Source organism: Gallinula chloropus (assembly GCF_964237585.1).
Source record: "Gallinula chloropus genome assembly, chromosome: 2".
Taxonomy (NCBI): Eukaryota; Metazoa; Chordata; class Aves; order Gruiformes; family Rallidae; genus Gallinula; species Gallinula chloropus.
The window spans coordinates 153,055,586-153,080,932 of NC_140086.1; the positions used below are offsets into that span (position 1 = coordinate 153,055,586).

At 41.0% G+C, this 25,347-nt stretch overlaps 1 protein-coding gene across 1 annotated transcript in view; it reads left to right on the plus strand.

The window, feature by feature from the left end:
* Positions 1–570: 570 nt before the first annotated feature.
* Positions 571–25,347, plus strand: part of ESYT2 (extended synaptotagmin 2) — a gene marked incomplete at its 5' end in the record, with an annotated part of 78,470 nt that continues 53,693 nt past the window's right edge. The window contains one exon of the mRNA XM_084260534.1: positions 571–927. Within this exon, the coding sequence (XP_084116660.1) occupies positions 571–927 (357 nt within the window). The remainder of the gene's footprint in view (positions 928–25,347) is intronic.

Genomic DNA, 25,347 nt, shown 5'->3' on the forward strand with positions numbered 1-25,347 from the left:
AGAGCCGGCCGGTGGCCGCTGCGGGCGGTCGGGCCGGCTGCCCGCAGGCGAAGCTGGGCGGTGGTTCCGAAGCGACGGGGGTCCGGCGGCAGCGAGAGGCGGCGATGATCTCCTGGCCCGGATGCCGTCGTTCAGAGCGAACCCGCGCTTCCTAGGGCAGGCCTGGAGGGAGAGGGGAGAGAGTAACGTCGGCCCGGCCCCGGCAGAGGGGAGCGGGCGGCAGGCCACCCGCCCGCCTGCGGTAGGGGGAGGCGGCAGAGCAGCGGCCGTTCGTGCGCCGCGCCGGGAGCCAGCAGCCGTGGCTGGGGACGAGGCGCCTCCCCGCGGTGGCACAGCCCACCCCCTGCGGCACCACCCTCCCCGCGGCGGCGGCGGTTTGTGCCGGGCCGCCCCGAACCCGGAAGCGGGAGGGGGCTGGTGTCGGTGCGCGGTGAGCGGGGCCGGGCGCAGGATGCGAGGCGCCGCCGCTGCCCTGCCCCCCTGCCCGCTCGCAGCCAGCGCCCGAGGAGGAGGAGCAGGAGCAGCAGCGGGAGGAGCGGCAGCAGTAGTGGGACCCGCCGCTGCGACAGCATGAGCGGGGCCGCGGCTAAGCAGACCCCGGACGCGGGGTCCGTCGCGGATCCCGCCGCCTCGGAGAAGGCGGCGGGTGGGGACTCGGTGCCGGAGCCGCCACCGCCGCTGCTGAGCGTGGACGTGACGGGTTTGGTGTCGCAGTTCGCGAGGAGCTTCGTACTGATCTTCCCTGTGTATGTGCTGGGCTACCTGGGGTTGAGCTTCACCTGGGTCCTCCTCGCCCTCTTCGGGCTCTTCTGGATCCGCAGGCACCGCGGCGGCAAGACCTCCCGCCTGGGCCGGGCGCTCGCCTTCCTGGAGGACGAGGAGGAGGCGGTGCGGCTCAGCGTCTCCTCCGCGGATCTGCCTGCGTGGGTGAGTGGCCAACACCCTTCGGCGCTTCCGAGGGAGCACCCGCGCCCAGCGGGCAGCGCAGCCGCCGGGCGGGCTGGGGCCGGTCACCTCCCGAGGAGCTGCGTGACGCTCCCCCCGGAGCGGCCCCCTCTTCCCGGGGCTGCGGGGGAAGAGGCTAGCTACAGGCCGGAGCGTCGGGGCGGGCCCGGCAGGAGGGGACGGGACGAGGACGCGGCATCTCCCGCGCCCTCAGGCTACTCGTCCCGGTCTGCCAGCCTCTTTGGAGACTTGGCGTCCAGCGGTGGGAGCGGCTTCGCCGGACGCGGGCGGGCAGAGGGACGCTCCCTCCGCCGGATCGCCCGACCCCGCGGCCCGCCGCGGCGCGGCCACCTGGCCCGTTAGCAGCCGCGGCAGCCTGTGCCGTGTGGAGGCAGCCCCGCGGCGCTGCCGTGCAGCACCGAACCGAACCTGTCATGGCCGGGGCTTCCCTTGCGGGAATGAAGTTTATTCAGGGTTGGGGGTTTCCCGCCCCCCAGTGACACGCGCAGCTCGGGCAGAAGTCTTCCCTTAGAAAGTTGAGATATTAGGGACGGACAAAATCAGTATCCGAATGGTTTTAACGTTGTTAATAAGGTGTTACTTAGGAGGAAGTGACAGAAAAAATTCGGTGCTGGTTTGAGGGTTGTGATGTGAGGACGGGTGTAAAGGGGCTTATCCATTCCTTGCTGTGGTTGGTTTTAAAGGATTGTCTTCGAAAGTGGAACCTTCTTTTGAAAGTTGTAGACATTCTAGTGAGTCTGTAGAACTACCATTATTAGTATGATTTTAGCGGAAACACAACTTCAGGGTTGAATACTTTTTCTTTGTAACTTTTACTTTGGAGGATTAACAGTTTTTTAAGTAGAGCTGCCAGCCAGGCACCTGATAGCAGCGGGGCTCACCCAGGCCTTGTACGCCCTGGGGATCTGCAGCTGAGAGCTTGCTGCTCCCTTAGTTCCTGTACCTGAAGTCTTGTGGGTTTCTACTAAACTTTTCCGTGTGATTTCTGTGCTGTCTGCTTCTTGGTAATCACCATCCCCATCTCCGCTAGGTACTCTTTGCAGGGACTGCAGTGAGCGGAGTTGGGATAAGTGTCCAAGTGGCTGTTTCCACGTGATGAAATGGTTCTACCCTGATATGACCTGTCCCAGCTCTGCTAAGGAAGTTACAGGTATATAGTGTGTAGGTGTGAAATGGGAGTCTTGTTGACTCCTGTTTCTTCATATCTTCTAATCAAGTTCTGTTGGAAGATTGTGGTAAAAGTGAGGACAGTGTTTAAAAGAAATGAGGTGGTTTTACCGCTTGAGGCTGAAATGTGTGTCTTAAATAATGTGGTTAATAGCTGTTATGCCAGCTCTGTGTTGTTTGGTGTTTGGTTGATTTATTTTTTTTCTTTTCCCTGTAATCATGCAGCCATATAATGAAAGTGTTCTGATTTGATGCATTTAAAATGAATTAACTGAAGATAGATTTGTTGCGGAGGATTGTGTATAGTAACTACCTGCTGGTAACTAAGCAGTAGATATTCAAGCTTAGTGCTGTGTGTAAATTTTAAGTTGCCTTTGATAAAACGACAATTAATTCCTGTGTGGAGTTCTCTAAATAAGAGGGCCTCTAGGCTGAAGTCATAAGCAAAAAAATCAGAGAGGAGCGAGTGAAACACGTGCATATCCTGTGGTGGTATGAGAAAGCAACTGGTCAGTAAGCAAGGTTTCTCCAAAAGTGTGACTATCTGACACACCAGTTGGCAGATGTGTTATAAATCACTGTTGCTTTTTTCTGTTATTTTTTTGTTTGTTTTTTCTTCTTTGGTCATGTTCTTAAATTTTGAAGGTGTTGGTTTTTTCTTTCTGCTGACATACATGCTATATTCTGGAAGTATGAAGCTTCCAGATAAATGTATCTTCCAGATGAAATGCCATCTAGAAAAGAAGTCTTCTGCAAACTGAAGACCCACTTAAATAAAAAGCGGCCTTCAATGTCTGCTGTCGTAGTCATTAAGCTTTATATGAGTCTTTTTGTTGCTTCCGTGATGTGTCTTGGAGAAATGCTATCCTCCTTCCTTCTGCTTTATATGTGTTGTCTTGGAGATTCATGGATTTCAATCTTATTTCAAATAAAAGCTACTGGATGGTATATAGAGCCTGACATCTCTTTATTAGGTATTGAGTTTATCCATCTCAGTGTGAACTCCAAACTAGAGTATGTTCCCTTCATTTCCAAGCAGGAAAATAAGCCTTAAATTGCTTGAGTAGGACAGTGGTGTGTTTAAATATAGGGATTTTTATTATTATTATTATTATTATTATTATTATTCTGGGATTGAAACTGAGATGTAACAAACCATTTTTCAACTAAAATTACATAACATCCCAAAGTCTTATTTGACATATGGTATCTTTTTGGGCTCTTTATTAGAAAAGAGCAGTAGCTCTTTTCCACCACCACCTTACCGTGGGATTGATTAATGTTAAGTATTCAGTAATATTGCATGGAGTTACTTATTTTTAAGAAAGTGGTTATTGCAGGAGCAATGAATTAAGATTTTTCTGCTGGCAATGAGCTCAGTTAAGATTTGAAAGTGATACTGTTGTGCTATCAGACTAGAGTTTGTAATGTTTATTATTAATTTCCTAAATTACATCTAGTTTTTCCATAAGTAGATGGTTATACAACAGGAATATTCTCTACTGTGCATGGAAAATTAATGAATTCAACAAGAATGCAAGTTATGTTATTTAAAATGTCAACACTGAATTATTTAAAAGAAGTATGTATATGCTAAAAAATAATATCTCATTTACTGTCTTAAAAGTGTAAGATCTGTACTCATGGACTTGCTAACAGGCAGTTACAGTTCTGCTGTGTGTTTGGAAGATGTCACTGATTATATGGGGTGGGAGGGAGCAGAGGTGGGTGCTTTTCCAAGGCATTTAAAACTAGGCAGCAGAATTTACAATGAGAAGGGATTGGGGATTAAAATGGTCTTTAAAGTTGACATTTCCCCTTTCTTAGCAACATTTTTACACACTTGATGCACTTTATACTGGAATGAATGACATCAAGGTGCAAACATACATGAGGAAAGTGGCAATTTGAGTATCACCACTTAAGGGACAGAGAGTAGGAAACCTTCTGCATTTTTAAAAGCCAGGCATCATGTTGCCTTTTATTTTTAAACAATAATGGAATTTCATAATCTAAGTTTACTTTGTTTTTTCTCTGAACAATTACAAATTAATTTAATTTTGCTAATTGTGGGAGGTTTTGGTTGCATAATGTGGCTTTTACAACATGCCAACATATTGTGTTGTGACATCTTGTTGGATAAGTAAACCTTTGACTCTTGTTTTCTTCGATGTACAGATAAAAAGCCGTGCTTCCCCCCCCGCCCCCCCCAGATTAATTGTAAATTTGGCCTGGTACCAGGAGCTGAATCTGTGTGCAGTCTGTCAGCCAGAGACCAAAATAGGAATAAATCTTAGCATTTTTAAATAATTGATGCTGAAAACAGATGTAGACAATTTTTTTTGTATCTTTAACCATGTATTATACAGAAACAGAAGTACTGTACATCACTGTAGTAAAAATAATGCCATATTAAAGCATTCATTGCAAGTCTGCTGTAGTGGTTTGGGTCCTGCAGATTTGCTTGTTTCTGCTGTAGAGTGATTTTTAGGGGGGGTTGTGGTTTCATTTTGGGTTTTTTACCTACTTAAGGTCAAATCAGCCGAAACCTAAATAGGTCTCTAGTCACCTTTTTAACTAAACTGATTTACAGTCCTGTTGTAGAGAAATCTGTTAGATCTTCTTTCGCTTGGGAGCTGTATGAAATGCTCACAGGCTGCAGGTATTGTGAATTACCAATGGACATGCCGTACGTCCTCTACACCTTTAGGGGAGCGATCATGTCAGCATGTACCCTTTTTATTAGATGCTGGTATATAGCTGCAGTAATCAATAAAAGAGTCATCAGCCCATGTTTAGCTGAGTATTTTTTACAATGGTGGTGTTCAGCAAAGCATCACTTCAATGGTAGCTGCAGGTTTCTTGGTTGACTGTTGTATTGAATGTCCAACAAAGAACCATTTGAGTAAAAGCAGACTTCAGAACGTGAAGTCTGAAAAAGGCACTTGTGATTTACAGTTACCAAGTTATTTGTATTTAGCCTCATGTGTTAGAATAAACTATGCATACTTGTTTTTTGTTTTCCCAAGCCCTTCCTTGAGCTTCTTGTCAAATACAACATTTATGTGCTTAGAGCCATAAAACCTTTGGTATTTACTGATACTGGGAAGGCAGGCCCAGTATGTTTGTGGAAGAAAAGTGGTTAGGTAGCTCTGACTGCAGGGTACTGACTGAGTGACATTTGCAGAGAAGGTTGGGGTATATACCTTAGATATATTTGATACAAAGTTTTCTTAATGACATTGAATCAAGCGTGTTAAGGGATCTTAGATTGATAGTTCGGGACAGGAATCTCCAAAGAATCCCTGCTGATGGGTGTTAAGTAGGTACTCCTGAGAAAGTATGTAACCCTGATAAACAAGTGGACTTCTGCAGTGCAGTGCTTTTAATTGCTGTAGAACAAAAAGGTTTTCCTCTTATCTTCTAATTATACCTTTGGTTAAAGCTGTTATTAGTGTAGCTGTAGGAATTGTAGGTGAGTTTTTATACAACATACTAAAACATGAAAAGGAGTGCCATAGGCATTGTGACACCTTCTTCTGATCCTTTCTCTAAGTGTTAGTTGAGCATGTTAGATTGAATTTACCAAGGAGTGATTTATAAGAAAAATTACTTCCATGTACAGCTACTTAATGCTTAGCTGGATCTAATCAGTTTATATGGTTAGTACTGCAGATGGCCATATACTCTAGCTGCCAGCCTGCATCTGGAAACTATGAAGGGGTGTGAGTAAGAATAGAATGGAATGACTTGTGAGTACTCAACAACTGAAGTCCATGTCCTGATTTATTTTTTTTTTTTTCCCCAAAAATGCCTTCTGTTCTAGGTGCTTGTAGTGTATGGATACATACCTGTGTGCATTGAAGGTTGTATGAGTTCTTTTTAAGGAAGAAGTTTAATTTTATTCAGTTAGTATTCTTGTAGTTAAGAAGGTAACCTGGGTGACTTTCTAAGAGTACTACTCCATTAGTTCAGAGACATGTGAATTATTACAGCTTTAGGAATGGAGAACCAGAGGAAATAAAAAGCATGCATCTTGGATCATATCTTTCTGTTTGCAAATACTTTTCGAATTTAGTGTGTTAAAACTATGCTGAGATAATGTCTGTCACGTAACATGTTTTCTCACGTAGTAATGTGGTGTCACTATGTGATTCATTGTAAAGATCCTTTTTCAGAATACTTGTGGTAGAAGGCTACGTGGTGAACTGACATGATAATAAAGGAATATATTAACCTGAAAGTATTAATATGCTTCTTAAACTATTTGAAGGTGCCACAGCCCTTCTAAATGTATTTGTACAATACATTCCATGATTTTAGTTTTTTTTCCCATGTGGGGGCCTGCTTGGAAGTTGGAAGATGAATCAAAACATTTTCATTGTAGCTTTAGGAATGAAAGCCTGTTCTAGAATTTTTAAGTATTCAAAACAACTTTTTGGTGTCCTGCTTTTGTTTTTCCTTTTTAATGAAAGAAGAGAACCTTTTTTTTCTGGTAAGATAAAAAATCTTTGATTTAAAAAAATCTGATTTATGTTGCATTTTGTCTCCACTTATGAAATCATCACTAATTACAGCACTAAAAAGGCTTTCTAATTGCTGAAATTGCCTTTGGCGTAACTTTTTTTTCAGCTTCGCAGCGGTTTTGTGGTGACCATATGCCTGTACTGAATGTGAGGTGTGAGTTTGTGCAAGCTGTTTTAAAACTAATTTTAAAATACTAAGTTTTAAAAGAGTGCTGATTTTCAGATATCCTCCGTAGTGCCTGTAATCGGTTTGTCAGAGCCTTGCTGTAGTGTGTCAGGTTCTGAAGACAGTGGCTAATGGTCATAAATGAACCTGTGCTGTTGATTTGGTATGTTACAACATATAGATACAAGGGAATCAGTAAAAGGGTATGATTCTTCTGAAAGAATTACAGAAATAAGATGGTTTGTATGGATACTGGTAGTTTAGATGTAGGGTTTTTTGACCTGTGAAGTCTCATCCTTCTCTTTATTTTTTGGTTGGACAGTATGAATTGAATCTGACACTACCCTTTGCCAAGGAAGTTCATCATGGACACCCCACCAGCAGCTCTGGAGCTTCTCTGTGGCCTAGCAGAGGCCATCTTCTAAAAAAACTTGTACCAAACTTGACAGGCCAGCGGAATTTCAGATGTAGCTTATGTAGAACTGCTTTTGCATATTCAGCGGAAATACTACACCACTTCAAACAAGAAACTTAAGTCCTTATCTCTGGCTGGTGTTTGTGAACACTTAATCCATTTCTGTATATTCTTTATTGTCATTATTCAGCATGGAATTTAATGTGAATAAGAACACTGGGGAAGCAGGCTTTTTTATAAGAAGAGCAGAGAGTGTTTTTCTTTTAAACAACTGTTTGCATTAAGTAACTGAACCATTTAAGGAGGCTTGGCATTTTAGCATTTGTATAGCTTTTGGCATATACTGGACTTTGACGGTTCTGGGTAAGGTTTGTCTCAGTTGAATGAGGAGAGCTCTGTAAATTTAGTAAGAAAATGTAGGATGAGCAGTAAGAGGGGAGAATCAAAGAATTTTCTAGAAATGACCCCTTCTAGAGTGGGAATGGTGGAAGCTGGTTGCCAACTTGATGCATTTGACAGGTTGTAGTTGTCCAAGATGGCATGAACTGACCCAGGAGCCCTCTTCAGTCCCACCTGCCATGCATTAAGTGCAGTGTCCCACCTCCTCTTCAGTCTCATTGGTATGAGGCCTGGGAGATGGCAGGAGAGAGGAGCACCTCAGCCTTCCTGCAGTCATTTGGTCCGCCATCCCCAGCCTAGCTCTATTTTTTTTTCATTCCTGGTGGCTGGAGCTCTTGTTTTCTTTGCAGTTTGAATGGTGCAGCCTTGCTTTGTTTCGTTCTATGTGCTTCTTGTGATACAGTTAGAATTTAGAGGAGCAGTGAGGATTTTAAAGCTTTTTCCTACTAACGGTTCATTATTCATGAGAATACACATGAATAACATCCCTATATCATATTTGTAGGCTTTTCTTGGCATTTATATATGCTTATTGCAGAGAGAATCAAGGGGTTTAGTAGTTAGAAAATGAATTTGCAGTTTCAAAACAAAGTAAATGTGCACTCCTGACAAAAGGGTTGTTCTGCATCCAGTTGCATTTTCCCACTGCTTGCTTCTGCCAGCATTAGAATTTTCTTGGCCACTTAATTGTAAGCTTTTTGCCAGGTTTAGTGTTCAGCTGGATCAGTTCAAGTTAGTTTACTGTGCAGCCACACAAGTGCCTACAGAAAGAAGGTTATGGAAGCCTGTGGTCACATTTAAAACAAAATGGAACAGTAGCGTCTGCATGAAGAGGACCTTCTTAGAAAGAAGTGGCAAACGCTGCTGAGATGTCTTTGTCAGGAAGCAAAGTTTTAACTTGAGCAGTTGCTCATCCAGGTGGTTTTATAACACTTCAACAGACCTGTTAACATATAAACTTTCAGTACTTTGATCCAGTGTAAAAGTTGACCCTATTTTTAGTGTGTCGCTAGATTACATGTGCTTCAGAGGTCCTCACCCACCTGAATTATTCTGTTATTTGTTTTAGTGCTAAGCTGTGGTTTAAATTAGCTTTCAGTCTCCAGTATGTGGATTACAAATGGCAATAAACCTTTTACACATGAAATACCAGTATTTTCTTAACTATTAAGTATACTAGAAAAAAGGCTATCTTTAGAGAGGTGTTTTGTGGGAGATAGTGAGAATTTTTAAGTGGTTCAGATGCCTGTCAGCTAAATAGCTAGTATTAAAATTCTGTGCAGCAAATTGCTCAAACATCCAGTTTTTCAGATGGAACTCCTGTTATTTATAACCTTTGGAAAAGGAGCGTTCTGGTATAATGAGTCATTGCACAAAGTTTTGTCTGCTACACCCTGGTACGACTACAGAATTCTCCTTAGGAGTTGAAAATTTGAGATGGGGCTAACGGTTTTCAGCTGAAGCAGCCTGGAATTATGTACTATGAAGTTGTTACTCGAAATACGAAACTAGTTTTACTTGGCTGAAAATAACTGTCATATGACAGCCAAGCATTACATTGTCATTTGGCTGTCCTTATCATATAGCAGCATGGGTCAAGTTTACATTAGTTCAATTGCTGGCTCTTTCATCGAAGAGATTTGTATTTACAATGTAAATTACATACCTTTTTGCATCTGTTTTAGCGAAGACTTTAATTGAAAGCGTGTAGTCTAGACTCCAGCACTGTTGTTTTCATATCCCTCATTTGCATACCTTTGGTTAGATACTGGCTGGTGGGAATTATCCAAATTGACTGATTAGATGCATTCGGGAAAATTTTTGGAATTTTTAACATTGATTGTGAAATTAAATGTATTGACAGCCCATTGTCTTGTTATTCCATCACTGCCTACCTTAAGTAAGATGTGAAGAAAGCAGGTCAGTCTCTAAAAATGTAGTGTCTTCCTGTTTAACTTTAAAAAGTAACCACAAGATACGTTGAAGCATGAAGGTTCCTTTAGAATTTTAATTGGTCAGATTTGAATTAACTGTGCAGTATTATGATCCGCACTCCTCATTTTAAAAATAGCTTACTGAAGTATAACGGAGATGAAAAAACATTGGCAGGAGGAACCACTCAGCTCAGGAAGCTCACAGACAGCTTTAGGCATTATTACTGCTTCTTTGTAATACATGGTTCTTCATCATGCCTTATTTTGGATCTGCACAGTTTGGTATAAAAAGAGTGTCTGTTCTTTCTCAGATGCCCTTCATGCAAGATACTCTGTAGAATGTGGAGTTACTCAGCTTTGAAAAAAAATAGTGAGCAAGTTTACAAAAGCTTGACAAGAACTCGACAAGATTGTGGTAATCTTCTGCAGGGAAGAGAGTTGCAAGGCACACTCTGAGCTGTCAGTTTTTTATGCAGGCTTATAGAGCAAATTCTGAGGACTTGCTGGTAATTTGCAAGTTTGATCTGTCTCCATGGTTCAAGCAGACTGTTAATTTAATGAATATATGATACTTCAAATGAGGGTATTTTTTTTTGTAATTTGTTAGTATTTCCTAGTACAGTAAGCTTGCTGGTCCAGAATTTTGAAAAATTGTAATTTGTGTTGAGGACAGTCTCTTCCCTCCTCCCCCATCCCCTTGATTCTGCTCGTTAGTTGTTGAACTAGAACGCTGAATTCCCTTGTATGCGTGGCTAGGAAGGTGTCTTTAGTCTGGTGATCAGTTTTATTAGGCAGATTGCATTTTAAAATGCCATGTTCCTCACCCAGTGACTTTCTCCTAAAATACTTGAACTAGAAAAAGAATTCTGTTCCACCCACCCACCCTCTGACAGTTTAATGTCAAATAGCAGCCAGGAAGTGATAAGAGTGTTTCATGGGGGGAACAAAACAAAACAGAGTTCAGTCATTTGATTTGTTTGTGTTCTAAGAATATGCAATAGCGATTGATATATTAGTTTAAATAGTAGTAATTTCTTGTTCTGTATTTGTTTGGGGTTTTTTTATAGTTTTAGGGAAAATATTTGGGCTTTTGAAAGTTTTTTGGTTTTGTTTTTCTTTTTAGGGTGTGTTTCTGTGAGCACTGATCTGAATGTGCCAAAACTGTCCCTTTTCCTTTGATAAAATCAGCTCTCTTATTTCTGTCTTGTTTATATAAACAAGTCTTTGTAATGAGAATTAATTTTCTAGTATATTTGCCTACATATAAAGCTTTTTAAAAAGTTGCGTATAATACATACTTGAGTTGTTTTCAGGTCTTAATGTAGATATGTGATAACAGAAAACATACTTGCCAACAATATTTTTTTTCAGTTTCTTTTGTGTTTTGAAAGTTTTTGCAATTATAATCTGAAGCCTCTTTCCTGTATGCATCCTATCTTTCATGAGTAAGAAGTGAATAACAAAAATGTTACCAATCTGTTCAGTTTGTTTCTTTGATTTGCCAAAAATTCCCAATGAAGTTTGAGGGTTTTTTTTTTCCCTGTTTTAGTTGATTAGGGTGATCCATTACACACAGAGCCATACCAGCTGTCCTGAAAAAAAATGATACAAAAATAGCATTTTAAACAAATCAACTTAATTGTATCAGAATAGAGGAGGAACTACAAAGCTCTTCTTTTAAAACAGTAGTTCAGGGTTAAGTGATTTGCTTCCAGCACGCACATGTTGTTATTGGTGTATCTGTTTCCTTTATATTGAATTTTTCAGTTTTCTGGCACAGCAAGGAAGGAAGTCTGTTGTACTAGTAATACCATAACAATACTTCTGACAAAGCTCTGTATATACCTGTAGTTAGGTGCTTTTCCTGTTGGGTTTTTGGTTTTGTTTTGTTTTTGTTCTGTGGGGTTTTTTTTGTTAATGTTTAAAGCTTTCTTGGGTTTAGGAAGAATCATAGAATCATAGAATGGCGTGGGTTGGAAGGGACCCCAACCTCCAGGCTTGGATCTACACAAGGTTGCCCAGGGCCCCATCCAACCTGGCCTTGAACACCTCCAGGGACGGGGCATCCACCACCTCTCTGGGCAGCCTGTTCCAGCACCTCACCACTCTCTCTGTAAAAAACTTCCCCCTAATATCTAATCTAAACCTTCCTTCCTTTAGTTTTAATCCATTCTACCTTGTCCTGCCAGTGTCTACCCTTTTAAAAAGTTGATTCCCTTCCTTCAGGTACTGGAAGGCTGCCATGAGGTCCCCCCGCAGCCTTCTTTTCTCCAGGCTGAACAAGCCCAGCTCCCCCAGCCTCTCTTCGTAGGGGAGGTGCTCCAGCCCTCTAATCATCTTCGTGGCTCTTCTCTGAAGCCTCTCCAACAGTTCCACAACTTTCTTGTATTGGGGGCCCCAGATCTGGACACAGTACTCCAGATGGGGCCTCATGAGGGCAGAGTAGAGAGGGATGATCACCTCCCTGTCCCTGCTGGCCACCCCTCTTCTGATGGAGCCCAGGATACCATTGCCCTTGCGAGCTGCAAGAGCACACTGCTGGCTCATGTTAAGTTTCTCGTCTGCCAGAATCCCCAAGTCCTTTTCGGCAGGGCTATTCTCAAGAAGCTCTTCTCCCAGTCTGTATCTGTGTCTGGGATTCTTTCAACCCAAGTGCAACACCTTACACTTGGCAGTGTTGAACCTCATTAGGTTCCCCTGGGCCCACCTTTCCAGCCTGTTAGGATCCCTCTGGATGGCTTCCTTTCCTTCTTTTGTGTCAACCACACCACTCAGCTTGGTGTCATCCACAGACTTGCTGAGGGTGCACTCAATTCCATCATTGATGTCATTGATAAAGATGTTAAAGAGAACTGGTCCCAAGACAGACCCCTGGGGGACTCCGCTTGTCACCAGCCTCCACCTGGACATAGACCCATGGACCACCATCCTTTGTCTACCCAGTGCTGTTCTGGATACTACACAGGAGCGGTAGTCAATTGTAGGTTGCAGTTCTTCTTCGGGAATAAGTCTAGGCAGGACTGTTAAGGCCTAATGAACAAATTTTGAAGATGTTCAATCATTTACCTGGCAAATGGGTAATAGGAAAGCTCTATGGGATACTGGGGGACAGTCTGTATTTGTTCTGGCTGAAGACCTGTACTTTCATCTTCATTTTAAGTGAGTGTGGTATTTGGGGTATAGAATATTTGGCAGATATTTTATAAAAACTTTTTTTTTTTTTTAGAGTAGCAGAGGCATTTCTTCTTGAAGTGAAAATCTGTCAAAGGGATGGAAGTGATTTGAGCTTTTACTTACAGTTGCTTTAAAGCATTTATCCTTGACTTATAACATTGATTTACATCTTTGTCCTCAGAGTGCAAGTTGAAAACCATTTAAGCTTCAATTTATTGAAAAGCCGTAGAAACTTATCCACTCGTCAGAGAGAAGAGATTAGCTCATCATTGTTCATAAAGTTGGTGGGTTTGACCTCTGACAAAACAGTTTGGAATTTCCTCTGCTGTAAGGTTCTGATTCTTGATTCCAAGTAACGCATAAACTTCTAGTGTAGATGCAGCGTGTAAGAACTTACAAAGTCATTTTTCTTCTTGCTTGAGACTTGCAGTGCTTGGGGAAATGGTTTCTCTTTCTGACAACCCTGGTTGTCTTGCTGCTTTTCGTTTGTTCTAGTTTCTTCTTCCAACAATCAAAATGATGAACTCCAGCTCTGCTTTCTGCTGCTGTGATTGTTTGCATTGCCAGGCACATGGAAAAACCATCCCTGTCTGTCATCCTCTAGCGAACGCAGTGTATAAGAAAAGCTGTTACATTGTGATCTCCCACCGAGTAAGTGAAATGGAAAAAACCTCTTGATTTGGAGCAGCTCAGATTAGTCAGTGATGTGGGATGTGAGATGTCACTATTTTAATTGAAAGTAACTATATGAGTTCCTGAGAATAAAAGAGAACACTGAGAATGAGACATTGAAATACATATCTCTGACTTCTAATTTCCTCAACACAGTTTACAAGTTACTTTTAATTGCAGACATTGTGACTGCAAACATTTCCATAGGCAGATAGATCTTAAATTATTTAGTTAAAACAAGCGTCTTCAATTTATTTAGTTGTGTGGGTTTTTGTGGGTTTTTTAAGTGTCCTGGATGAATGCTAAGCTTGCTGGCTAGTGAGCAGTCAGGACTGTATCAGATGCAACAAATCACACACGGCAACAAGAATGGTGCATTTGATTTCAACATCCTTTCGATACTGACAAGAAGTGGAATCATTGTTTTTTTCCTCAGAAGCTTCTTGTACATGGAAAAAACGTTACCAAATTCTTGAAAATACTTTTTTCAGCTGGACTGATATAGCTGCAAGTTAACTGCTATTTATGCAGAGCTCTGAAAATAACTGTGGCGTTTTACTCAGGGGGGTTTGATTGCATTTTAACTGTCATCACTGCATTCTTCTAAACTCAAGTGATGTCTTCTGCAAGCAAGCTATTAGATGTGATTAAGAGCTGAATACAGATCTTATCCTGATGAAAAAAAATCTGTTGTACTCAGGCTGGGATTCAGGCCTAAAGCAACACGATGAACAGTAAAAGCTATAAAAACTCTATTGCCAATTAGCACACACAATGAAGTTTTCTGTAGAAAATGGAACTGTAGATTCATCCTACTGGCTGTTTGAGATGTATGTCACTTTCTGCCCTCTGTCTTTAGTCAGTAGGAAGGGATAAGTGGAATATTTTGCAGGAGGTCCCTTTGCTCTATATAATAAGAACCTAGAGTAATGAGGTCACAACTGCTACTTTTTACATGCCTAAATTTAGCAAGGAATAATGTAGGCCACAGCTGTTAGATTTTAATTAATAGATGTAGTAAATATTCTGTTGTAGAACTAAAAGCAATTGTTAACATTGTGTAGTAACATCTGTTGTAAAATCTTATAGTCTAGGAGCTAACGATGACTTCACTGCATGTGTACAAACTTCAGGAAGGTTCTGCTTTGGAGCAAAGTGGCATAGTTATTCGGGCATTGCCATGGGTAAGATTTCTTTAAGCTAGATTTTAGGGAACTGATGTACTAGGTGATTTTTTTGTGGTTGAGACAAATGTCTTTAGTTGACAGAAATTTCTTTCCACATGCAGTTTATTTTTAAGCACAAAATGTTTGCTTTCCTTATAGAGCTAGAATTTGCTGAACATAGATTTAGTCATGGAAGTCCAAATTCATTGGGGATTTTCTTTATGATCAATACAGGCATCTCCAGAGAACTCTGTCTGACCACAGGAGAAATGTTTCAGGATGTCAGATGTATTCCTCCAGAGGCCTTTATTTCTTTCTGTTAATGTGTGTAGAGGGACTAAACTTTTCTTGGATATGCAAAATATAGGATTTTGAAAATTAGAGAAAAATAATTCACTGATCACCAATATTTGAATCTTCAATACTGGAAAACCTTTGAAATTGCTGTGAAGCCATATATAGGTAAAAAAGGCTGCTGAGATGTAGAAAACTCCTTCATGTTGCACTCTGCAACCAGGATCCCGTGGGTAGGATCTGATTATTTCTGTTCCAGGTATACACTGTGCAGATATCTAAAGTGGGACAGTAGGTGTGGATTAAAATGCAGAAATGGTGAGTTTAAGTGCCAGTTACAAGCAATTCAGTCTTTAAAGAGTGCAGTGTGTGCTTAATGTTACCACTCAATTGTGGGCAGTATGTTTATAAACAAGTGACTTACTACCGTTGCCATTAATTATAGTAGCAGTTATTTATGATGGCTATTTTTAGTGCTAAATTTGGAATTAGAAGACTATAGACTGATAGTAATGGTTGAGTTTGGGGTAAAGAATGTTCAAGAGGTCCCCAAATGCTTGAGTTGTCTTCAGCATGGTTGATAATCAGTAATGCGAGAGAAGAGGTGACAGGTCTGTGCTGCATTTATAAAAGGAAAAAGGTATCCAGCTTTTTCTTCACTTTTCCTACCTCTCCATCCTGTCTATCAAACACCCAACAATTCCACCAGTCTTAACGCTGGAACACTCCCTTTCTGCACCCAAGAAAATACCAAGTTTTAATCACTCAGCTGCTTGCCACCCATCATTTGTTTGAAGGGCAGTAACTGCCTTTTTACAGGGGCTGGTTTCATTTGTGTGTAAACATCATCATGCAAGCACTTGCTGAGCATAAGAAAAGGCCGTGTACATAGAAACAAGTTTTTTGTGGTTCAGATTCAGCAGCTGTGCATACTTGATTGGGCTGGGCATGCTACCTGGAAGTACATAGATGGTATTGTTTAAAGTCTTTAGTATATATTAAAGACAGTAGTTTTTCCATAGATTACTTTACACTTAAGGGCTGGTTTTCTAATGACTTATGTAAAAACTACAGTATGTTCTTTCAAAAAATATAGGAACTCCTCTCTAAACATGTGCAAACAGAAGTAGTAAATTGACATTATAAGTGGAGAAATTAAAATGCAGCATCATTTAAGATATATATGGCCAAACATTTAAAGTCCCAAACACAGGGAATGTAGATTCTTTAATTTTCAGCGTTGTTTTTAAAAATAGCTTAATCAGAAAGAGGATTTATGTTTTTTAGAATTTATGATCACTGTCCTGGTTTTTAAGATGGAAAAAGCTCTTCAGCAGAGGCTGGGGAATATTTGATGCAGAGCATTGCAAGATGACTGTTTTGGAAGAGGGTATCAGTGATGGTTTGAAATCTTAACGTGAGAGAAAGTGTGTCTGCAGGAAGCTGGAATCTTAGGGGATGTTTCCTGGAATCAGGGCCTGTAGGGTGAAGGGGAGTGTTGCATGCTGATGACCAGGCTTTTCATTTCTATTTAGTCATTTGTATTTTTGTATTTACTACTGATCTCTTAAAAGAAATTATGTTCTTGAAACTTGGTCACTAATTTAAAAAAAAAGTGTCAATGCTGGTTTTAAACTCCAGGTTTCCTACTTAAAACTGTAGTATTGTTTTTCTTTTTCCATTGGCTTTGCTGGCTTGTGAAGAGCAAGTGACTGAATGCATGTTGCTGTGTGCACAAGTCAAAGGATCAACAGGACTGTCAAATATCTAGGTGTGTTTTAACTAGAATATTGCAACACAGTAGTTTTGTTGGAGAAAATGCCCTTTGGCACTCATTCAGTTGCTCTGATTCTATATGAGTGGCTTCATTTTCTGTTTTGTGAAGTGTGGACTTGATTATGTTGCAAACTCTGAGGTGTCTGCCATGCAGTATTCATCTGCTTGTGGGATGATAGTAATCCTGGAGTGCTGTACACCATATATTTTGGTACTGAATTAAACTTCTGATGAAAATTATTGTACAGTTCCAGAGAGAGACTGCAGGCACGTTATGTCCTCCTACTTGTTCTGCGTGTAGTCTGTAACAGTACCTTCTATAAGTGTGAAATTATGTTTATTTCCATTTTTTTACTATTTTTAATGAAATGTGAAAATCTATGGGTGCCATTTTTAAGTCTCTGTTTGGCTGCTATTATATTTTCAATGTTCTATTTGTCTTAGGCACTGTACCCACTTTCAAAGGCAAAACTGTGTATGTGGTGTCCACTTGCTGAAGAATTCCTCCTCTGAGCCCAGTGAAGTCATAGCAGATTGGCAGCAGAGTTTACTTGGCCCAGGATGTTCCCCACTTTTCTAACTCCAGACATCCCCCCCCAAAACTTTTCATTTAGATATGAAAGCCTAATGCTTCTGACCTTCTCATAATAGTTTTCTCTTGGCCACTGTATGGCTGACAGAAAGTGTTGGTTTTGTGGGAGATTGAGACTTGCTGGATTTTAGACTGTATAGGTGTCGTATGTGTCAATCTGGAAGTGTAAGTGTACATGTTTTCCTCAGAGGATGCTGTTCCTGTAGCATCCTTTTCTTCTGCAGGATTCATTTAAGTTCACTTATCTGTTTTTTTTCTAAAATAGCTTCTTGGATAAGAGGTGTTAAGCTCAGTCATGGGACAGCTATTCCAGCCAAAAGAGGCTATTGAAATGGATCTACAATTTGGATGTGTACAGATTGAAAGCATGCTCCTAAAACCTTTTCCATATACAGTGAAAATACCACTTCTACTTCAGAACCAAATGATATTACTGGGTGGGGTTTTGGTGGTGATTTTAATTTGTGTTGAACATTATCTTATGTCATTTGATGAAGATTGTTTCCTTTCAAGTACCTTCCGTTGCTAACACAGTCGAAATAGTGAGACTGATATCTAAGCGTGAGGCTAATGGTTAATGTAGTTGGGAGGCAGTCTGGGCTTTGGTTCCACCTTGTAACTCAAACATATGATGTAGCATACCTAAGTTTAGAAAAGTGGTTTAGCAGGGAGTGCTTCAGTGTCTTTCCATAGCAACCAGCCTACCAACAACACACCAGAATTGCCCTTCCTGGGCTGTGCTGAGGAATGGGAGCAAACTCCATGGTTTTAAGGTGGAGTTTATAAACAGAAATAGGATAATGATGCCTGCAATTGCAGGGGATTGGAATTTAGTGGTCAGAGTGTTTTCTAGTTGTGCGTTTCATTGGTCTAATGTTTTTCAGCATGATCCTGTGTAAGGATAAGGGCTGCCCTAAAAATCTGGAGTATTAGTTTTGCATGAAGTAAGCTTACCTGATGCAAGGAAATTTGTAAAATGGAATTTTTAGAATGTTTGTGGTGGGATTTTTTTTTTTTTTTTTTTTTTTTTTTTTTTTTTTTTTTTGGTACAAGGGGCTGAGTATTCCGGGGATAGAAGGGGTAAAGGAGGATGACTACAGCTGCTAAGGGTTACAGCTGGTCTTTGCAGAAGCTGAGAGGATATTCAGAGTAAGATAGCTCTCCATAGTGCTGCTTTTTTTCCCTTTTCGTTATCTATCACTTTCGGTTGCTGTGTGAACTGGCTGTTTGATCTCTAGGTAGAAGTTCCTACCTTATGTGTTGCCAATTGTGTGGTATGTTTTGAGTATCTTTTTCTAAACAAATACTATGTCTTGCCAGAGTTCAGGTGGATTTGTTTCAAATGTGTTGTGACTTAAAGTTTACATTGAAAAAAAGAAAAAGAAGACAAGTAAATGGTTACCTTGTAACAGTTGGGCTTTAATAGATGGAAATGTTTCATGCTAAAATGTGAGCATTGAGTCATAGGAGATCATATTACTCTTAAGTAATTAGCTGCTGGAAAGCTAATTTAAGAAAGGAAATCACATTTCCTCTGCTTGAGAGAACAGTCAGTCCTGTAGAAGGTGGTCAGTACTTCATAGAATTATAGAATGATTTGAGTTGGAAAGGACCTCAGAGATGATCTAACTTCCCCGTCCTCATCCCTGCCATGGGCAGGGACACGCTCCACTAGACCAGGTTGCCCAAAGCCCCTTCCAACCTGGCCTTGAACACTGCCAGGGAGGGGGCAGCCACAGCTTCTCTGGGCAATCTGTGTCAGGGCCTAACTGCCCTCACAGAGAAGAATTTCTTCCTAATACCTAGTCTAAATCTACCTTCCTTCAGTTTAAACTGCTTCCCCCTTGTCCTTTCACTCCATGCCTTTGTACTCAATCCTTCTTCATCTTTCCTGTAGCCCCTTCAGGTACTGGCAGGTTTCCCTAAGGTTCCTTCAGAGCCCTTTCTTCCCCGACTGAACAAGCTCAACTATCTCAGCCTGTCCTCATGGGAGAGGTGCTCTGAACCCTCTGATCATCTTTGGCCCTCCTCTGGATTTGCTCCAGTAGGTCAGTGTCTGTCTTGTACTGGGGACAGCTGGATGCAGTTCTGCGGGTGGGGTCTCATGAGGGCCAAGTAGCAGGGTGGAATCGCCTCCTTTGACCTGCTGGACACACCTCTTTTGTTGCAGCCCAGGATACAGTTGGCTTTCTGGGCTACAAGATCACACTGCTGGGTTATGGTGATCTTCTGGTGTAATCATTGTCATCCCCAGCCCTGCCCCCCACCCCCAGCTCTGTCTGGGTGGAGACACTGGCCACCCCTGGAGTAGGTGGTGCAGATGCTGCAGATGGAGCTGCAGCCTTTGCTGTGAGATGAGTGCCTACCATTCTGCCTTGAGGGTTAGGTAGGATGGGTGCCCTTGACCTGCACAGACGGTCACTGAACAGTGCCTGGTTCCTGGCTTTTGTGTACTTCGTGTCTCTCACCTGACCAGTGGAACGTCCCTCCTTTGAAGGGGTGAGAGGTGCCTTCCCTGCATGCCAACCCCTTGCAGTGTACTACTTAAACATTTACCTCTCTTAAAAATTGATGTCCATTGTAGTCTATGCAGAATGAATGCCTGCATGGTTCCTCTAGAGGGAGTAGCCATGTACTCTTAAGTGTTAACAGGAATAAGATCTCCCTGGTCAAGAAACTTGTAGTCTCAGTGAAATCAGAGGTCGTGATTACTGGGGTTAGTAAAGTAGGTAGTAGGTCAGTGGAGCAAAACGAGAAGAAACCATCAATGTTTTAGTCTAGATAGCAACAGCAAGGATGGCAGACAATTTGGTGCAGAGCCCAGTGCTTCTTTTCATAGCTGTAGACACTTCAAAGGATAGTAAGTTGTGCTGTGTCACTGCTTGTATAAGCTCTTTTGAAAGCTGGTATTTAGCAATCCAGATACGGATATTTATCTTCTGTTGACCATCAGGAGAGCAAGGCACTCTGGTGTGCAGCGAGGAGGGAGCATGTCTGGATCCTCAAGGGAACTGAAAAGGAATTTGTTACACAGCCTTAAAAATACAAAAGGTGTCACATTTCAAAAAGTTACAAAATGAAAATAAGGTGCTAATGCCTTTATAAAGATTTTAAAGCTCGAAAGCTCAAATTTCAAGGTACTAATACTTTGTTAGGGAAAGTAGAAGGAACTGAATTAAGTCTGAGAATAGAAGGGTAAAAGTAGTCAAAAAGTAGTATTGTGCAAGATTTTTCAAGTGGTAAAATTCTGTGAGTCATTACAGTTATGGTTCATGCTACACCTTTCAGTGCTTTCAGCATCTAAAGTCTGGGACTTTGCTTTCAGTAACGATTGCAGTGCTTGTGGAAATTTGGAGATGTGCTAATGTGGGCTGTCATGAAGCGTTTTTTTAAACAATTGGTTACACTAGTTGTTCGTAACCTAATGTGGCAGCAAGACTTTAATCAATATAAATCAGTCTAAATGATATTTTGCATGTGTAGAGTGTTATGGCATTAAGTTTTTAATTTTGTAACTCATCCTGGCCTTTCGTTGGACATCAGCATTTAAATTATAATTATTATTGCTGCAAATGCCCACTGAAGGTGAGAAAAGGGCATTCTGCTGTCATAGCAGTTGATAAGGAATTCTGGCCTTCTGAATAAGGAAGCAGTGTAGGTAACAGCATCATTGTAAACGTGGGTAGAAGAGATCAAAATGTTAAACCTAAGTTCTTACTTTACCTCGCTTTAAGCAACACTCAACCTTACTTCTGTTCCAGCTGACAATTTAGAAGAATGGCAAGCAATTAGATGAAGAATGCCTTGAAATATTTTTAAGGGTCTTCCACGACCTGTGGATGTGAACTTCAGTAGTGTAATTGAAGGACTGGCTTTCAGCTGGGCTGCAGACACCAGTCAGGTGTTGGGAAAATATATTTACAGGTGACTTGTTAGGTCTTGGTGGACCTGTCGCATGCTGAACATAATGATGGTGTTAGTGTGTGCATTGCTAGTGTATCCAGGGATTTCATGAATGCTTTTAAATTTAAATCCTTTTGTATAAAATATAAACGATTTTTTATTGCTATATAAGAGTTTTAAAAAACTGAAATAAAAAGCCTAGATATAAAACTGTGAGAAGTGTAACTTTATTTCCTTAGTCTAAGTATTTACCATGATGTTGAGTTTTTTCTTGTAGAGAAATATTAGGACATGATTAATATTTTTATTCAGCAAAATGAAGTTCTAAAGCCTGTGTTTCTTGTTCTCAATAACACTTCCTGTCCAGTTTGACTTGGTGTGTGACATTGCTGAAGTTACTTGTTGGAAATCTCCAGGAAGCAGAGATCAGAAACCTTCGTTACATATCTAGTATTTTAGTCTAGAATTTCTGAAAAACATGTCTCTCCTTTATCAGGACGTCAGTCTTATGTGAGACATTCTGCATATGGATCCTTCAAGAAAGTGGAAACCATTAAGTTTCCAGCAACTTAATTCGCCCATTTACTTTTTCTTTTTTTTTTTTAAATACTGTCCTGTCCCAGTCCAAACTGATTGCTGGAAACTTTAAGTCTTTTTCCAGCTGGAAAGTAGAAAAGAAGTGTGAAAAATGACAAAAACTTCTTAAACTGCAGTGCGAATGAAGCAGTTTGGTCACAGAATTGACTTCATTTCTATACTGAAGCTGGGTTGTTATATATAGAACTAGTGTACCAGAACTTGAAGATAACTCTGAAATTAGACTGCACTAGAAAATGAATCTGTGGTAGAGGACTGAAGGCTTAAAGGTTTCCCATTTAGAAAGAGAACGGATGAGCAAAGGAAAGCTGTGTGGTTGCCTCTGGCAGTGTGCTGCATGTAGGGTAGATTCTGCATCCAGAATGACAGAAGCCCATGGCATTGTATTTCCAGATGTTTGAAATTGTGTAACCACTGGAGGTAAAGGGAGGAGTTTTGGTTTGTGTTGCTTTACATGTGATTAAGCAAGGATGCTTCTGGAAGTTAATTATGCTCTGTTTTTACTTTAGTGTGAAAAGCTTTCCTTGAGTTAAGCTTGCAAAGGCAGAGTGTCAGGCTGGAGTACAATTTCCCAGTTCCTTTATTTCCTAGCAGACTACTGTCATTCATCCAAAGTGGCTGCTTAAAATGCCTGTCCTGGAGGATTTTGTTATGGCAAGCTGCTGCTAAGTAGTGGCTTCTGGATAACTTTGTTTTGCAGCATGCTTGCTCCATCTCTGCAAAAATAGCAGTACTTAGACAAATTTTATTTAGTTTTTGTACTGGTGAATCAAATTACAGTAAAGTAATGCAGTTCCTGACAAGCGTCACTGCCGGTACGAGTGAGGCACGTCTAATGGATGTTGAAGTGAAAGATTCACATGGAGAAAATGCAATTGTGCTTTGTAATGTCCCAGTCCTCTTCAATTCTGAATTGCATGACTGGCTTCTGGACTGCTGTGTCAGTCCTGTCAGAACTGTGGAGCCTTTTTCATGGAAGGCTGTTCTTTTGCAAATAGATTATCTTGCTTTGTCACAGAAGTTAGGGGGAATATCCAGGTAAGAATATTCTGGTGGCATTGCAGGGCAGCAGAGGGATAGATTCGGAATCCACAGCTGCCACAACTTTAAGATGGTTGGATTTTTGCTAGGCTGCTAGCAAAGACTGTTGGATTGCTAATTTTCTAAATGCTGTTCCAGTGAGTTCTGTAATGAGAAGGAAACAGGACAACTTTCTCAGTTACAGTCTTATACATGTATTTTATATAATACTTTTTTTTTTAAATCTAAGCTAAGTAGCATCTTTGTATCACTCAAATGACAGAGGTGCATTTATGGCCATTAGTAAAATTAGAAAAATGTATTTTGAATCTAATATTACATTTTAATTCTAATACAGCAGAAAGGGAAGATCCCTCTGTTGAATTCAGCAGCATGTGTCTGGGTAGTGGTGACTGCTCTTGCAGTGCTGCTAGCATTTGCAGCATTTTATGGAGACCTGTTTTTTCTTAGTTCAGCCTGACTTCACAAAACCAGCCTATGTGCTGCTAGTCATTTTCCTTGACTCCCAGATATGCTGTCTATCTACAAATGTGGACATACCAGGATGCTGAAGTAGCCTGTGTGTGGAAGCTACTGTTTATTCCAGGTTTGAACTGGTCAGTAAATCAGGCCTTTCTTTAGATCCTAAGAAGTGGGGAAAGACAGAGGTAACAGAAGGCAGCAATGAAATAAAACTTTCTGTATCGTGAAGAATCTCAGTTTAATTGCTTGAGGCATATTAATTCTGTTAGAATAGCTTTCCTCTGTTAGTACTGAAACCCGGAGGTGTTGAAAAGCCATTTGTTTCAGACTGTGTACGAGTGCCAGCTTGTTTTGTGTTTAATTGCTGTGTTGTTGAAAGAGTTATTTTTCACTTTGATGCTCGTGCTGTCTCTGAAGCAGATAGCTTGTGAGGCAGTGGAGAATATGGTAGAGATGACACTGGAAACCTTGTGCTAAATAGCTGTCTGCAATTTGTTGTGGTAGCTCTTAGGAATTGTTGAACTGATAGTGATAGTTCACGTGGGATGGCAATGTTTGTGCTGGTAGAATGCTTCAGGGACATTTGATGGGATACTAAATATGTGATTCTAATACTGCTCTCATCTCAGGTACAAATCAGACTCAAAGGGCATGTATTGGATTTATTTTTTTCTTTTCTTTTTAATATTTTAAGGTTTAATTTGTTTTCTAATGTGTTGCCTAAGCATGTGAATGGGTTACATTCCAGTTTATAAATAAATACAGTCCTAAACCTCACTTGATGTTACAACTGTTTCTCCATTTAGTTTGTCCTTTTTCAGTAATTCCATTTTACTTTCAGGTTTTATGGTGATCAGAATGGTGGCAATGACTCCAGGGCCCTTCCTCGCCTCCTCTGTTTCTTGTGTGTGCATGTGGGGATTTTGTTCTGTTTTTTCCCCCCTCCTTTTAATTTTCTGATGTTTGACTTCAATTTATTTGTTTATGGACAACTATGATCAAAACCTGTACTACTGATTTTACAGTATGAGTAACCTAAAATTAAAAGCTATGCTTTACACAGGTTTTTCCAACTACTGTGCTTTGATAGTGCATTCACCAAAACTGACTTTCTATATTCAGCCTGCTTCTGGGTCTTCCAGATCTTTCTCTTGAAAGACATTCCATGTGCAATACCACCCCTAACAATTCTCAGTAAAACTCTTTCCAGAGTCCTTGCTTAATCCCAATACTGGAAACCTACAGCATTTGTAATACAGAATGAGAGTTTTGCTGTGCAAAGACTAATCATTTTAATATACTACACAAACACAAAATCCATGCCAAAGCATGCTAAACAGAATCAGATTACCAAAAGATAATGGAAATAGCAGTGGTTTGTTAATTTAGTAGCAAGTGCCTGTGGTTAATTGCAGCATTTTTAGGAACCCTGATGATGATAAGTTTGACCTTTTCTTTCCAGAATATGGAATCCTGCAGTTCTGCAGCAGTAAATATTTAGTGGGTTTTGCCTTGTAATTCAGAAAATAGGGGAACTACAGTATTTCTGAGGTTGAATAAGTTGAGAAAATTGCTAGGATAATGCTGGAAGTAGATTATTGGAGTTAGAGGAGTGAGCCTGGCTGCTCGTGCTTTCCCTTCCAGCCCCCCTTCTCTACCTCCTGTTAGAACGGAGTGTTTATCACCCCAGTCTGAGATAAAGCTCCTCTGGTTATGGTGAGTAGAAGACAACTCTGCATCAATTGCTGTATGGAAAGGAATATGCTCCTTGTTTCCTGTTTACATCTTGCATTCCAGAATTGCTGGCCAGAATATGTGGGATTAAGCCATTATCCCTGCTGCCCTGTTGTACCTATAATGTCCTTAGGTCAGCCTGCTTTGCCAGCTGGAAAACTTGAAGTGGAGAGCTGTTAGTTAAACTGAGCTTGAGTACTACTGCATGACAGTCTTTGTTCACTCTTTTTGAGTTACAAGTGCAGTGAGTTTAGCCACACCACTCTGGCAGTTATAATTCAAACGTTAATTGAATTCTAGCGCATCTCGCTTCTGCCACACCACCTCCCTGTAAGGTGGTAGTTAAATAACTGCTTACACTGC